This window comes from Lissotriton helveticus, chromosome 3_1 (genome assembly GCF_964261635.1).
Source record: "Lissotriton helveticus chromosome 3_1, aLisHel1.1, whole genome shotgun sequence".
Taxonomy (NCBI): domain Eukaryota; kingdom Metazoa; phylum Chordata; class Amphibia; order Caudata; family Salamandridae; genus Lissotriton; species Lissotriton helveticus.
The window spans coordinates 1,072,684,931-1,072,702,199 of NC_136061.1; the positions used below are offsets into that span (position 1 = coordinate 1,072,684,931).

Sequence of the window (17,269 nt, forward strand, 5' to 3'; positions counted from 1 at the left end):
TGGTTAAGGGGCTACTTCTGTGGGTTGTATAATTAGTGCTGCGGGTCAACTGATAGCATTTAATTCACAGGCACAGGGCACTTATAAGTAAATTAAATATGCTAATTGGATATGAGCCAAAGTTGCTATGTTTAGAGGAGAGAGCACATGCACTTTTGCACTGATCAGCAGTGGTAAAGTGCTCAGAGTCCAAAAGCCAACAAAAACAAGGTCTGAAAAAGAGGTGTAAGAAGTCAAAAACTTTGGGGTGCCCCTTCAGAGAGGGTCATTTTCCAACACCAACACTCAAGTGCACACAACTCCACTGCACTATACAAGATGCCATTCCATTTTATGCAAAAAAAAACAGTTGATGGATTGAATGCTGGACAATGCAAACATTCACCCCCAGTCACAAGGATATGAGTTTAATCCATCATTCTTTTGCTCACCACACCACCCCAGTTTGGACCCAGCCATATGCAAATCAGTCTTGACCCTGTTTCTTGTAGTAACAGTCCAGCTCGAATTGCCAAGCCAGGTCCTCCCTGCACTGGAAAAAAATATCATGAGACCGGTTTCAGGGCATTACCCTTCATCAGCCTGGCTAGCTCGAATCCAGCCATGTCGGGGCATACCCTTCCCACTTAGGGCGACATATGCAAATTCTATTTTATGACAGCTTACTCGTAACACATGTCCACTCTAGTGCACTTCACGCCACTGTACTTTACAACATGCCATTGCACTGTATGGCATGTTAGTCCATTGATTGATATTGCCAGTCTACTCTACGACATTACACTCTATGACACTCCACTTAACGAAATTTTTCTGATCGACAGTGTACTTTACGGTCTGAAACACAATTGTATTTTTTTTTAATTTAAATTCACAGCACAAAAACAAAGATTAAACCTTTGTTATAGTTAGGAAAACCTTATTTATTATTTCTATACAAACCAAACTTACATTACAATAAATTTTAAGAATTTCTAAAGTTATACAGATATCTTTGATTTGCAATTTACGCACCACCTTTAAATTACGCTTATGCCTTTAATTTATAAACTACGGCACACATCCACATTATAATAACTGATGCACCTCCATACACAGTGTATTCAACTCAAAATTATAACAATGCAAATAAATCAGTAGCTAACATTCCCCATCTTCTATGGCCTGAAAGGCAAACCATTGTCGGTCAAGCCAGGGCCATTAGCTTTCCCACTCTTAGGGCTAGAGTACATGCACTGTGGCATTACTAAGCAGTCTCACAAGCATGTCTTAATATCAGGAAAATTACAGTCTAGAAAAAGAACAGGAAATCAAACTATGAAGCTTTTACATTTTTAATTCACTCCATTTTGGTATTCATGTTTCTGAATTTTAGCAGCAGAAATTAGATAAAATCTTAAATTCAATAGTAGAGATAAAATGAAATCTTAGAAACCCTTAGTCTGTTGACACAGAAACAGCACATGCAAATTAAACCTTTTCATGAACACATTTGAAAAGGACTGGAATTGATTACATTTCCAAGGCATCCCTGCTCTAGAATACTCACTGCCTTGTCCACCTGAGCAGATGTTCTCACACATAACATTATGCCATACATATCTGGTATTACATGAGAGCAAATCTAATTGTGAGTATAAATTTAGGATTTGAGAACATAAAAGCTGAATTTACACTCACTGGGTGTGAAATTGGCTTTGTGAATCAGGGCCCAACCATCTCACTGTCAAACATAGGAGGGACTCCAGAATACAACACATGGACAAAAGCACTTAAATGCTTACTGGTCTCATGGCCCACATTGTTCATATAATTACACCGCTTTTTTCTTACTCAGTAAGTGCAGTCACTACGATTTTTATGCCCTCTGCTGGATGGCTACATACTTTGCAAAATGATATCAACGCCGTCAAAGGTTTGAAGTGTGTTATTGATGGTTTTGTGAAACAAATTTTAGGAAATTGGTGTTGTCACGTCTATTTCAAACTGCATGCATTTTAATATACATATGCAGTAATGGAGTTACCTATGATGCCTGAGAAAGGATTCTTATTTTTACCTCTCTTTATTACATTTCCAGGTGTTGAACCTGTTCCTTGCCTTGCTACTGAGCTCATTTAGCTCAGACAACCTTACCGCGACAGAAGATGATAACGAAATGAACAATCTCCAAATTGCAGTGGCAAGAATGCACATTGGAATTGCTTATCTGAAAAAGAGTGTGAGAGAATTCTTTGAAAACACTTTTGTTAAGAAGAAAAAAGGTTTGGATGAGCTCAAACCACTTGAGGATATGCAGAACCAGAAGGATGGCTGCATTACCAACCACACCACAGTTGAACTCACCAAAGATTTTGACTATCTCAAAGATGGGAAACCAACCATTGGCACAGGTGTAATTGGGGGCAGTTTGGACAAGTATATTATCGATGAGAGTGATTACATGTCCTTTATTCATAACCCAAGCCTCACTGTAACAGTGCCTATCGCTGTGGGAGAATCTGATTTTGAAAACCTAAATACCGAAGAATTTAGCAGTGAATCAGATATTGAAGAAAGCAAGGAGGTAAGGCATTAATATATGGTTTTATTGTAAAAGTTTAGGATGTATCTATTGTGGTTAAACTGATAAATGTTCAACTCTGATTTTCTAAACAATGACATTTTAATTACTTAAGCCAGACACTCTATGATAATGATGAGAGAGAATGAATGTAGAGCATAACTGAGCAAGCGATCATAAATGAGTGGATAATTTTAGTTTGAATATGTTAACAATCTGTACATGCATTTTCAACTAGCTTAATTTAAAGATGTGGTTTGCCAGCCTCATTTGGAAGTGGGAAAATTGAATGGCCTCTACTGGCGAAGCTCACTTTAGACTTCAAAGTAAATGCTTCTGCACTGCTTTCCATAAATGTTCAGAGGTCTACCCTTAAACAGGGATCTCTAAATAGGGTGGGCTGTGATCTCCAAAGGTGGGAGGGCTGACAGGCCATACTTATAGATCTGGATGTCACTGAATGTCAGTCATAAGTAGGCTGTCCTGTTTTTTGGTTTAAACCTATAATAACTGATAAAACCCCACCGAAACGGAAATAGCCCTCACCAGTGTACACATATAAAAACTGAAAAAACACCTGCACAACCACAAACTAAATGCCATTCACAGAATGTAAAAGGAGAGTGAAAGAGTAATTTTTGTCTTCCTGAAGGGGCCAATCTAATGTAACTGTGTCATTCAAGCTAGAGCTAGAAAGAATGGGCTAACATTATTCTGCGTGGGTGTTTAGGGATTTCACTAAAATATTGTTTCTGCTTCCTTTTGATTTTTTCAGTTTTGTGTTCTTTGGTCTAAAGATGCAGGGCGTAGAAGCATGTTTTAGGTCTTGTTTAATTATTTTATAAACTGTAGAGAATCAGGAAATGTCAAAATCATATTTGATATTTTGCCTGCGTTTGATTCTTTCATTGGTTTCATAAGAATCTTCCCCAATATGTGCCATCACATTTACCAATAGAGAGTGGGTAAAAACCCTTGATACATCAGCCCCCAGTTTCTAGTGAGTCAGTGTTGATGGTGAATTGAAGACACCTCAGGCTTTAAACATTCAAAGCAAGGTATAGTGACAAGTATATGTGAAAAGAGTGCTATCACCAAGTATCTGGGATAGTAGTAAAAACATGACACCAGACTTTTGGAAAACATGGAACGCAGTGTCACTTGGAATGCTGCTGCAAAAAGGTTCTTTCCAAGTTCAACAAAGATTGGAGTGATATTGTTTGTATTTGCAGTGATTCAGCTTCATAAATGAAAAAGTTGTGTGATGACCTGTTAAAATCGATATCTGAGCTGAAGTGCTTTCCTTTAAGAGATACTTGCCAATTGTTAGATGGGATGCTGAAAGCATCTTTACAATCTTCAGAGGTAATGAAGAATGCTATTGACTTATTAGTCCATTCTGGTGCAATGTTTAGTTATGAACGGGATTAAAACTAAAATATTTCTCATTGTGTACTTTGTGTGGCATCAAAGAAAGAGCCTTCCCACCTGTTTCGCTTAGCTGTTGGTTCTCAGTACAAGGGGCTGTGAATGCTATATTATCCATGTGGCAACCGTTTACAGAATTATTGCTGAGTGATGATGTCAAAAGCAAGAAAAGTGAGGATCTTTGGTCGCATATTGCTAGTGATGTGAAACAAAGTGCACTGTACTGCATTCTTAGATTTTTACAGGAAAATATAACTGCTGTGGTGGACATAATAAAAAAAACCTTGTCTGCCAAGTGTTCAGCAAAATTCATGTAGATGTGAAACATCTCCTTGAGAGTAGGCTGGGATACACCTTTAGTGACTGGAACTGCAACATGTTCCATGTTATAGTGCTTGCCACTTGGTAAGCAAAGAAATGTTCGAGAGCAATTCAGGAACTTTTATTTTACAATGTATGAGAAATGGCTTGCAATCATACATAGAAATGTCCCTTCACCAACCAAGGCATTTGAAGTCAATGAAACCTCACTGTGGTATGCTGTACAAGTTCTAGATCCCTTCCGTAAAGGGGAATTTTCCCTGTACTTTCAAAAGTGCTGTTTCATTTTTTACCGCTTCAATAACTCTATGGGCAAAAGTGCCCAGTTCAAAGTAAGTGTTGCAGAACCTGCCCAGAGAATCTTCAAATGCACCAGTATTGGCACGGAAAGCAGTCAGTGCCAGAGATAGCAAATTGTGTACTGGCTGTTTTGGCGTTGCCTGTCTCAAGTGTCAATATTGAGAGGGCCTTTTCACCGATAAAATTCAGACTCACTGAAGAAGTATTGTATGATGTATTGATGTACTACAATAAGTTAGATTTGGAAAAATGTATTTGGACCTCATATACACTGTACGTACACTGTCTATATACCTTGCATTATCAGTGCAGAAATCAAGCAATAATGAAAACAAAAATTTCCATAAACACTGGAAAAAACACTGTTTTTGTTTCTTTTTAATGGCACGAAAATGTGTAACCACTGATAAACACTGTTTTTTAAGGTATTGAAATCACTGGAAAACACTGAAAAATCCCCACCAAAATTTACCAAAAATAGAAAGTGAAAACAGTAAAGCCTTGTCATAAGTGAGATATGAGCAGATGGGTAAAAGACACAGCAAAAAAGAATAATAATTGTCCATTCACATCCTCATCTCCTTGGGGGGTTCTTTCTGCTGCCCCCCTTAACCAGAAATGGTCCACTTCCAGGCAAAGGATAGATAATATATACACCTTTATTCTGAGAACTTGTATACCATTAACGAAAATGAAAGGAAGATGGTGGACAAGTGTGGATGTGGAATGACAGAGTCTCATTAATTCTGGAAAATAGGAGACATTGAAGTGACTTGCAAGGAAAGGAGGTGGGCAGCTATTGCTCCAAGGAAGGTGAAGAAGAAGATCTCACAGAAGTGGCAAGTTATGTTTGAGTTTGGCATTGGTTGAAAGCTTTTGGTTCTAAATGTAGTCCTACATTTTGGAATGTTGAATCCAAAGATACTTTGTATAGTCAGACCTCTATAGCCCCTGAAGATGTTTGGTATGCGTTTAAGTAAACCCAAACATGGAAACATATCTGGTTACCGCTGGCACATAGTATATAGTAAATGTTTATTTATGGGAAGTAAACCGTGAAAATAAGATCTGTAATGAAGATGCTCATGAATATTGATTTAAAGGGTGATGTTGTGACGTATTCTGGTGGAATTAAGAAAGATATGGTAATTTTGTTTGCCTGTAGAAAAGATGCATCCTATACGGAAGAGAAAATAATTTAGGCATGTTAAAATCAGGGGATAGAATCTGCGTAATCATGTGCAGCATTTGCCATATCCCAAATGAGGAACCTGAGGGGTCATTTAGAGTAGTCAGACAGTATTTCATTCTGCCAGGGCAGGTAAAACATATACTCCACCTATGTGGTGGAGAACAATGTCCCTTCAAAGAAGCTGATGCCTTGTGGCTCCTCTGAAGATCCTTTAAGTTTACAGATTATCTGCAATGCTTCATGCACCTTCTAAGCAAACATTTTGTTTTTCAAAAATAAACTCCCAACACAGCGGTTTGTATCTAAAAATAAAGATATAATGATCATGACTCACGGGGGTTTTCTACCGTAATGAGAGGGCAACTTTTATACATTAATTTTTAAAGGACCACAAGACTTTCCCAGCTCTCCCAAATAGAAAACAAATACATCATAAAAAACTGCCCTATATAGGGCAGATAGTCTGAGGTATTAGAAATGACTGCACAGTGTCCATGTGCTCTCTGGTGTAAGGTTTCTTTCACCAGAGCCAACAGGACTCTGCTAGCAGAAACTTGATGGTTCACCCAACTCCAAACAGAACAGGCAGACCTTTTGTTTGTGACATTAGTAGCAGAGTACCCTGTCCCCCAGAAGCTAAATAGCCCTTTCATATTTCTATTTGTGGATTTGGCTCATCATGTTTGAGGAATAAAAGTTTCAATGCAATTTAATTCAATTCATAATTCTTTATTCATCTGTCAGAGACCCACATAAAAAGAAAACATGCAAATGCTACACATATTAATAAAATTCATAACAAATTACCGGTATGTAAATATTTAGAAATACCATGGTTCAATTTCAAAAGAATCCTACCTTCAGAAAAAGACAATTATTTAAAAAAGCATCTTACATTGAAACGTACCTTGACAAATATTATACAGTACACAAATAATTATCAATAGAAAGATTTCCTCTGGTAAACAAAACAGCTGAGCCAACCCTACAATACACCTCTTCATATCCTCGCAGTTGAAAATGTCTGAGCCCTCCTCTACATTACGCAAATTGATGTTTCTTTAAAAGTTGAATTAAATACCTTTTGGTATAAATAACATAATAATTACAGAAAAAGATAAAACGGAATAGTGACTGGTCTGAGACCCTGACAAAGACAAACATGAATAGAAGAATCATAAAAATGGCCTAACACAAAGCACCGCAAATATTTAGTCGTCCCTGCCCTGAAGCAAAACAGCAATGACCTTTCCCAATTCCAGGGTGCCAACAGTGAATACCATTCAATTCCAATCTGCGTCTTCAAATTGGCATAGACATTTACAGTAGGTTTACTGGACTCCACATTACTCATGTTAAAACCTCTACTTTCAAGAAACAATGAGCTTGCTAACTTTTTATCCAACGTATTAATAGAAGTCAGGTTGTCAAACAAAAGAATAGCCCAACTCTAAGAAGCTTCTATTAACATAGACAAGCCATGGGATGCTGTGTCCTTTATCACAAGCGAGACTGTCTTTTATAATTGAATGATCCATGCTGGCTCCTGGTTTTAGCCAAAGAGATAGCCATAGAGACAATGGACCCAATTCAATTCAGGCTTCTTAATAGGGAAAACCAAACTCATTGTGACAGACAAAATGTGAAACTGAGGGAGGCCGTAATAGGAGTCCCCTGCAAAAAAGATTCTCCTCAACCTGCAGTACAGAATAGTTGGCATAATCCTAAACGCAAAGACCCTGCTTCATACACAGCACTGGTGAAATCTGAGGGGTATATTCACAAGGAGCTATCGTGGAATTAATGGCACTTTCGTGCAGCCAAAGTCTGGATAAATTTACCTCCCCATTCACAAGCTGGTGCTAACAGCCCACAGCACCAGTTTTCCCGCAATAGCAGCCGCAAAAAACATCGCCACAGAGGACCCCCGCAACTATTGCTAATGAGATGCAGAGTGGGCGTTCCCATGCAAAAAGCAGCGACAACACCACACCTCAACATTCACAATGGCCAGCCAGATTGGCGATAAGAATACAAAACACGTGATAAGGCGCGTTAGCAGCTGGATCTTTACACCTGCTCTGACCTGGTGCAAAGTTGGACGGCAGTCTGCACCACAATAGGGAGCCCAGCCCAGGGTGACATCGGACGGTCAACAGATGCCATGGAGCAACTGAATATGCCCACCGGACACCCAAGAGGGTCACAACACCCACCACAACCACACCCAAGACCCTCCCCGGGCCCCCCCAGGCATAGACATGCCACAAAAACGACACCTAACCATGTAACAAAAACATTCCGCCTGATGTTGGACAATCACAACTGGTGACATGCATGTGTCAGCACAGAAATGACCATCACACATTCACTATCGAAGCAAACAATTAGACGTTATTGAAACAACACAGACATCAAATTAAGACACATGGTGGCTCCCCTCGTAACATTCCGTAGGTCACAGCCTACAAGAGAATAAACATGATGAGAAGAAGTGTCCTGCGCACATCAAAGGACAGAGGGAGAGCGAAGGAGAGAATAAGAGAGGGAGAGAGAGAGGAAGAGTAAGAGAGAGAAGAAGAGAGTGAGAGAGAGAAGAAGAGAGGGAGAGAGAGAGAGAGAGAGAAGAAGAGAGGGGAGAGAGAGAGAGAAGAAGAGAGGGGGAGTGAGAGAGAGAAGAAGAGAAGGGGAGAGAGAAGAAGAGAGGGGGAAGAGAGAGAGAGAGAGAAGAAGAGAGGGGGAGAGAGAGGGAGAGAAGAAGAGAGGGGGAGAGAGATAGCCGACCCTGCGCACTCAGCCCACACTACTCACCTGCTGCCACTGGTGTGTCTCCAACCACTTGCCGGTACGTATAGCAGCACACCAGGTCCCATATCTGAGACAGCACCATCATCTGAAACAGAGTCCAGAGACATGACTGGCACAATACACACACTTGCACAAGACAACATCACCCGCCCTCCCATGCACACCCAGGCAGAGGCAGCACAGCCTCTCCCGCCGCCCATCAGAGCATGCCCACCCACGCACACCCCGGCCTCAATGCTCACCTTCCACCACCGGTGTGTAGACTGCAGGTCCCACCACGTGCCGCTGCAAGCCACAAGGCCAGGTCTCGCAGACATGGCACCCTCTGCACCATGCATCCACCCTGCGCTGGCCACCATGTTACACGTCCGGTGCTGGGACTACATTACACCATGGCATGGTATGAACCAGGGCACCAGGGCACCCAGCCACATCGCAGCCTGCACAGCCGCTCAGCCCAATGGGTGCCTAATAGGTGCCACTAACTCTGTGACCCCAGAAGCGAGGCCACATTGCCGGCCTTCTGAGTGAGGGGTAGGACATCTGCCGACTCTCTTCCGACGGAGCTGACACTACACTTTAGTGTCTACACCAGCCAGTACTGATGCTGTGAGTCCTTGACCCTAATTGGGTTGTTTTTAGATCTGCAGGTGCTGTAAGGGTGGTCATTACCTCACTTCACCTAGTTGTTGACCACCACTAAAAAGTGTAGGTAGATCCTATTTGGTCCTGAAGAATTGTCATCTAATTGATAAAAGGGCAAAAAACATGTTGCCCCATATCACAAGCGTATAACCTCACATATTTAGAGTGAAGATACGTGTCTTCTTTACTTTTAATTAGGGTGGTGGGCATATTTCATTAAAATTATTTTGAGTGGACCTCTATTCCCTATTTTAATCCACATCACTACACATCACTATCACCTACACTGATCTAGGGCCTTCACACGCACTTCACCCTACAGCATAATCAATAAAGATCTCCACCAAGAAGGCCCTGTCTCTGGTGCCGTTCGGGTATTGCAGCACTGACCCGATAAGGAGCAGACCCGATTATGAAGCAAGACACCTAGCTGGCTGGGTGTGTGAGGGTCTTTTTCCGAAAGGAGGAGACTCTTCTCCTGACTTCTAACTCTATACCACTATGTGGAGCCCCTGATCATACACAACTACCTGCTCAGAGGCGTAGGTAAAGCTTGTGGCGCCTGGGGCTATCCCTCGGATTGCCGCCACGAGATGGGGGGGGGGTTGGGGTGTTGGGGAAAAAGGAAAGCGAGCACTTGAAAGAGGTCCGAGAGACACGTAGTATTGCCGCTAATAGTTACCTCGATCATGCAAGTTACATGCACATACATGACGCGGTCCAAGGCTACACCGTTGAATAGACCGGTGACTGGCAGTACAAGAGAGAACACACAGATGCATGATCTATCTGGGGACTCAGAAAATCCGCATGTGACACCCATCAGAGCTGCGTGAACAATTACCTGGTAAACCCCTCAGCACAATGCAAACATGCACATTCATGACACTGTTCAGGGATCCATCGTCTACAGCTAACATTAAATGACCATACATCATGGTCACCCCATTAAAGCAGTGGGGACCTGCACAAATATGATGTGCTCTGGGGACCCAAGACCAACGTAACAGTGTCAAAGCCTGTGAATCCTTATCTTTCAAAAACAGCAAATTAATTATTCTCAGGGAATGACTCAGGGGAAGGACTTTGCTTGTCAGAAAATTCAAGCTGAAGCATGGGTCAAATTATGCAGCAGTGTTGACTAAATTGTGCAACAAGAAAAAGCAAAGTATGCAGCATAATGCGGCACATTATGTGATAGTATTAGTTCATTATTTTGATATTTTTACGCTTGCTAACACTAGACATAGATTGCACTTCATTGGGACCAGTTTAACTCCTGAATATAGCAATAAGCAATCAGAAGGTGACCAGTCAACCTTTGGAAAGAAACTTCCACTCAGCGCCACTAAATGTCAATGCAATTTTATAACTTTTGAACCATTTGAGCTAAAAACAACCTCTTTAAAAATCTGCAGATTATGCAGAAGATAATGGATTATGTGGCTAATGCGGCAAATCCATAGCTTTGCGAAAAAATGCCACACCTGCACAATCACATAATTCCAGTGGCCCTGCCCATAGGTCCCTGCTCAAGGAATCATTCTATCACTTGTAACAATCAATATACAAATTATTGTGGTGTGAATTAATGATGAATAGAATGTTTTTTTCAATAAGCCAATGGGAAGATAAAACATATTTTAGTTTTACTTTTTCCTTTAATTTATTTTTATTTAATACTGCAAATTAGTAATGGCCTCAGAGTAGGAAGAAATAAAAAAAAACCTGAGTAAATCTGTATGCTAATTATAAACACATTTTCACTAACTTTTTGGGGAAAAGTAAATCCTTTGCTAGCGTTTCTGCCATATTACTTTTTGCAACTCCTAGGTACCTTGTGATGGAAGCCTGCAGCCTCTTTAGTGTGAGTGAATGAAAGTGTTCAGGATGCCTGTGCGACTTGCACATCATAGCACTTACTATCCCTGCTGATTTCACACCTGTCCCCAGGCAATCTAGAGCATGTCAATGGTTAATAATTAAATAAAACGAGGCAGGGCACAATGGGGCTTAAAGCCGCTGTGAGACATTAGGATGAAAAAATCTCATTTTCCAGTTCACAATGGCCTAGGGTGGGCCAGGGCAATCCTTGGGTGGGCCTGGCCCACCCTCTAGAACCGGGCCTGGTTGTAGGTATGACTGTATTGTATTGTAATTGCACTTATAAAGCGCTTACTACCCCTGACGAGGCGTCAAAGGATTAGCGTTGAATTAGTATAGTGAAACATGCTAGTAAATTTTAAGTGGTGGATAGGTTAGTCAGTTATAGGTTAGTCAGTTATTTGGATTCGGATTCGGAAAGATAGCAGAATCTTGAAGAACGCTTCTCCGGAAACCCATAAAGGATTAGTGCTGAATTAGTATGGTGAAATATGAAAGTAATTTGAGTGGTGTATATTAGTCAGTTATTTGAAGTGAAAAGGGTAGTGGAGGGATAAAAGGGAAGAAAGGTTTGCATTCATGTAGCACTTGTTACCCCTGATGGGTGTTGAAGCGCTTTTCTGGCGAGCAGGACGCGACTCTGGAACCCATAAAGGATTAGTGTTGAAAATTAGTATAATGAAGTATGAAGTAATTTCAGTGGTGGATATGTTATTCAGTTATTTGGACAGAGAAGGGTAGGTTGCGGGATAGAAGAGAGAAAGAGATTTGTATTTATATAGGGCTTGCTACCCCTTGATGGGGTTTTGAGGAGTTTCATTGGCGAGTAGCACACTACTCTGGAACCCATAAAGGACTACTGGTGAATTAGTATAGTGGAATATGGAAATTTAGAAGTGAACATGTTAGTCTGTTATTTTGATTGAAAAGGATAGTGGAGGGACAGAAGAGTGAGATTTTTTTTTAAAAGTGTTTGAGCTCATAGCAGTAGGAGGAGGCTTTTGAATATGTAAAAAGGGATTTTTGAGGGGAAGAGTCAGAGGGAAGAGTTTATAAAGGTTTGTTTTAGGAGATCGGTATAGTAAAAAGAGGTGTCAGATGATTGAAGGAGGGGTAGAGTAGGAGAGAGTCTAGAAATGAATATTTTGGGGATCATAGTAGTGGTATGGTGTTTAGGTTAAATGAGAGAGTGGATGTAGAGGTTATATTGATAGATGTATAGCGTGAGAGATAGGGTAGTGCATTGGAAAGAGTAGTAGAAAGAAGTTTGAGATTAGTCAGAAGGTCGGGCCAGAGGATATATTGAGGGAAGTATAGGCTGAAAATAGGGTGGTGCATTTGAAATGCTAAATTAGAAGAAAATTATAAATATATAGATCCAGAAGTACATGAAAGTATATAGATGCATAGAGGAGGTAAGTATATATAGACTAAAGATATTGATCGAGGTACAGGATGCGAAATGATGCTCTGTCAACCATGGAGGGTAGTGGATGATTCAATCTCTTACCAGGCAGCCATACACCGCTGAGGGCAACTTAAAGTGATTATTCAGGAGTGGCGAAGGAGGCAGGGGACAGGATTTTGGGTAGATAGTTGTCCCTATGGTCCTTGACATGGCGGCTGAATCCCTGAGCTCTGTCTCGAAATCCCTGAACTGTTGTTGCTGAGGCAAAGTTTATCATGGCAAAATTGTTGTGGGAACAGCCGCGTAGCCAGTACTAGCCCAAGGGTGCACAGTATCTCTCTTCTCTCTGTTAATCCCTCCAGGGCTGGGTCTTCCTTGCCTCCAAAGAGATGCATGCAATCAAAGGTCATATCCATAAAGGATTGTTGGCCATCACTGGAAATAACATGTGAGTAAATCCAAGGGTGACACCAAAGCACCATGCTGGTACCAAATGCCCTACCCAAGCAGTCAGTGGTGTGTATGCCTGTTCTAATCACATATTTTCCTGCATCCTGGCCATTCTCGATGATTTGTTATACGTTGGCCAGAAGGTTGTCAGGGACCGTTGGCAAGCTGTTGGCCCCATGTCCCATAACACATGCAAATAAGACCCCAGGAGGCAGCTGGAATTGATGGACCTGAGGGCAAGCCTGGCGAACAAGAATAAGCATTTAGTATTTATGCAATATATAGGGCGCAGCTGTCACAAACTGGTATCCTGGCACTAAAGCATGTAGGTGGGTACAAAACTGCCAAAATGTACCCATTGGGGGGAAGACAGGGGCAGGATTATTTAGGAAAAAGCCAGGTCTTTAAAGCTTTCCTGAATTGCAGCAAAACAGTTGCAGATCTGAGGGTTGGCAGCAGCTTGTTCCAGAGTTGGGCAGCTTTGACTGAGAAGGCCCGTCCCCCTTGTCTTACCTTTTGAAACGTATTAATACAAGCTACGTTTGTGATGCTGGAGCAAAGGAGTCGCCTTGGAGCATACCCCTTCAGTCTTCATTGTTGAGACCCCTGCCCAGTACCCTTTAATGCCTTGAACACAATGCACATTGCTTTAAAGACAATCCTCTGCTTTAGAGGCAGTCAGTGCAGTTCCTTCAAGGCATTAGATGCTGGAGATCTGCAAAGCTTGTTTAAGGCAAGTTTGGCTGCTACCACTTGGGCTCTATATAATCTGTTAAGCAGACAGTCAGAAGCCCCAAATAGAAAAACATTATAGTAGTCCAATCTACTGAGTATGACGCTATGCACTAGAATCGATTTAGCTTGAGTAGGCAGCAGTGGTAGCACCTTCCTGAAATTACTAAAAGTGCAAAATATGGACTTGTCACTTTTGTGACATGGTTCTCCAATGATAACTTGTTATCAAAGGTGATCCCCAAGTTACAGACTGTGTCTGATTGCAGCAGTTCATCTCCAGATGAGAGGGGCCAGAAGTTAGAGGGAGAGTCATGGGATCCTTGCTTGCTGAGCAGCACAGAAATCCTGTTTTCCCCCATTTAGTCTGAATGAATTTGCATTCATCCAACTGACAATATCCAGCATGCCTTTGTGACATGCTGCTACTGCCTCCTCTTGAATATTATGGGACAAAATCAGCTAGCTGTCATCAGCATAGTTGACCAAACTAATGTCATGCTCCTTTATCAAGGTAGTAAGTGGCCTCATAAAAATGTTGAGTAGGACAGGGCTGAGATCTGAGTCCTACGGTACTCTCTGTTGCAGCTTTTTACATTCAGAGCAGTAGGGGGACACAGATACAGACTGACATCTGTCCAATAGGTAGGGTAGGACTCCATCCACTTTAATGCTGTACCTCCAATTCCGATTGAGTTTAACCTAGACAAGAGGACTTTGTGTTCAACCATGTCAAAAGCAGCCAAGAAGTCGAGCATGATCAGGACTGTTAACTGCCCACTATCTATCCGCATCCGTAACTCGTCCAAACCGACAAGTAGGGCTGACTCCAAGCTATGTCCAGGTCAAAATCCAAATTGTTAATCCTCAAGGAGAGAGTAAGATTACATATAATGAGACAAATTTCAACTTACATATCACTCCAGAATCTTTACTGGGAAGGGGATGAGTGAGATGGGCCTATAGTTGCTCAGAAACACGGGATCAGATCAAAATGTCTTCAAAAGGGGGGTGACAATTGCTTTCTTCCAGACTTGAGGTTCCACACCCCTCTTCAAAGATTGATTGCACACCTGCAGTGTAGGAAGAGTGAGATCATCGACCAGCTCTTTCCATATCCTCGGGGGTTAGGGGATCCAAGGGAGATCCTGAGGTAGTGGACCAGGTGATATCTAAGAAGGTCTCCTCTGAGATAGCATCTCAGGTTAAGCCTGCCATCATGGTTGTCAGCAGAGTCCTTTAGGGTCATAGTGGCACTTACTACCGATAGTTCGGTAAAACTCGGGTCACCAGTAGCTCTGAACAGTTTCTCAGATCAGGGCTGTCTTAACAGATGTAATAATGTCCTCCAAAATCTTGCTGATATTTTTTTCAAGGAAATCAGCCAGATCATCAAAGAGTTCCTAGGAAAATGTAGCTTCTTGCTTTGAGCAATCCAAGTCTGTTAGTCCCGAAGAATTTCAAAAACCTTTTTTGCCCCATTGTTGGCTCCAAGAATATTATGAGCATAAAATGGCTTTACCGGCCTCTCTTTTATAATCACCTACCACACTCTTAAGACACTTTTTATCTGCATCGGAATAACCCCTAGGCCATTTGCCAATATGCATCAGCCTAACACTTCCATGCGTTACAACTCTGTGTCTTGTGGGGTGTATGGCTCAGCCTGCTGGTGGAGGCCTGAACATTTAAACTTTCCAGTGTTGGGTGTTACAGGAGAAAGAATGGGCCCCCTGAGGCTGGCTTATGCCTTCTGGCTAATTGTTTATTAACTGGGGTGCAAGTTCCTGGCATTGCCCAGGTGCCCGTAGTGTGTCCATCAGTGCTTTATTAAAGGGCAAGAAAGGCTCTTTTGAGGTCTGCCACTGAAATCAAGGGAGTGAGCTCGGGATCCGTGCCATGGATAGAAAGGAATTAATGTCAGTGCATGGAGGTGGCGGCTATGTAGGGACCCAGCATCACTTTCAGGATGGGACGGAACGATTACAGAGCCGCACAATGGAACCAATCAATCTGCAAGGGAATAGCTGAGAAAGAATCTCTGGATCCAGTCTGGTGCTGGGTAGTAGTCACAGGGTGAAGAATCTGCAGTTAGAACCATAAATATGGTGAAGCTCACAGATGAAAGAGATTCATGTTTTCACCAATTCCTGACAACACATTATCACCATCACCAATGCTTTCAAGATGACAGGGCCTTGTGAAGCTTATCATAACAAAAACTCTGAAGAATATTTGAACATATCACTCAACGGGAGACACTGGAGGACTGCTTAAAAATGAGCTGGAGAAAGGCTAGACTACCAAACACTCTATGTGCTAACAAAGATCTACAAGGAAATCCTTAACCGCATCGCTGCAGCGGCTTTTCCCGCTGTGTGCGGCAATTTTCAAATTACCGCGTTACATGACGAGCTCAGCTCGTCATCAGCACACGAGCGCCATAGCTCGTCATCAGCATCGAAGGGGTTAAACTCTCAAGATAACTTTAGACTCTCCATTTACAAACCGAAATGTATAAGGGTAAATATCACATGGATTAGGACAATATATTCCATGCTTCAATGACAGTCACTTCTCATTTCCCACGAACAACCGCTCAGGCTATTTCCATAAAAAAGTCAATTCAAAATATCAACCACTGAAACATCAAAAAGCTACAATCAATGATGCACTTCTTTATCCCACCTTTCCTTTTCCGCTGCCAATATCTTTTACAGACCCCAAATGATACTTGTTGTATCACATATCTGAATGCAATGACAGAAACAGCTAAATACAAGTCAGTTGGTACACTATGATAAACACAGATTTTTAGTGTAAGTGTATTAAATCCACGCCCTTAATTAAATCGGCCACCCCCCAATGAGAGACCGCCCCAGTTTTTTCATCCCACTTACAGCCCTGTTGGCAGCTATGCTTACACTCACTGAATATCCCCTCTGCCCTCTGAAAGCTCTCCTCTTACTTCACTCGTGACTCGCTCCAGGGTCTCTATACCAGGCAGCCAGGGGGGGGTTGATTTGAACTTAATCGCAGCCAGAGATCCAGCAAATTGCCCAGAGAGCAGCACAGCACCGACTGCCCCAGACCAAAATGAGCGCGAGACCGCGAGCCGTGTAGCGCGTGACGCGCCACTGCTATGTCGTTCTCATAGCGACGCGAGGGCAGGGCTGGCCAAAATAATAAGTCATTTATTGCTGCCCCCAGGGCCGTCATTGGTAGCGCTCACGCGCTCCAAGATTGATCGACGACCCTGGTGGCTGGGACAGACCTGCGGGCCCAACGGTCAAGAGCTGAGCTCCTCAGCAAATTCAAATGCGGGACCAAGACGTCGTGGCCACAAACTGTGACTGCCGCTGCAGTTATAACAGCAGCAGGTCAGGTGTGCGCAGCGCGCACTTTCAAACTGGGCCGCGTGCGGCCTTTATGATTTATTTGGGGACACAGTGTCCCCAAATAAATTATAAAGGCCGCAACAGGCCACCAGTGCCCCGCGGCCGCCCCCAAAATTATGCCGCCTGGGGTCCCCCCCCTA

At 42.3% G+C, this 17,269-nt stretch overlaps 1 protein-coding gene across 2 annotated transcripts in view; it reads left to right on the forward strand.

Annotated features, from left to right (window-relative positions):
* Nucleotides 1-17,269, forward strand: part of LOC144823278 (sodium channel protein type 2 subunit alpha-like) — an 859,818-nt gene that overhangs the window by 490,984 nt on the left and 351,565 nt on the right. For both annotated transcript variants that reach the window (XM_078681635.1, XM_078681634.1), the window contains exon 17: nt 2,081-2,566. In XM_078681635.1, the coding sequence (XP_078537761.1) occupies nt 2,081-2,566 (486 nt within the window). The remainder of the gene's footprint in view (nt 1-2,080; nt 2,567-17,269) is intronic.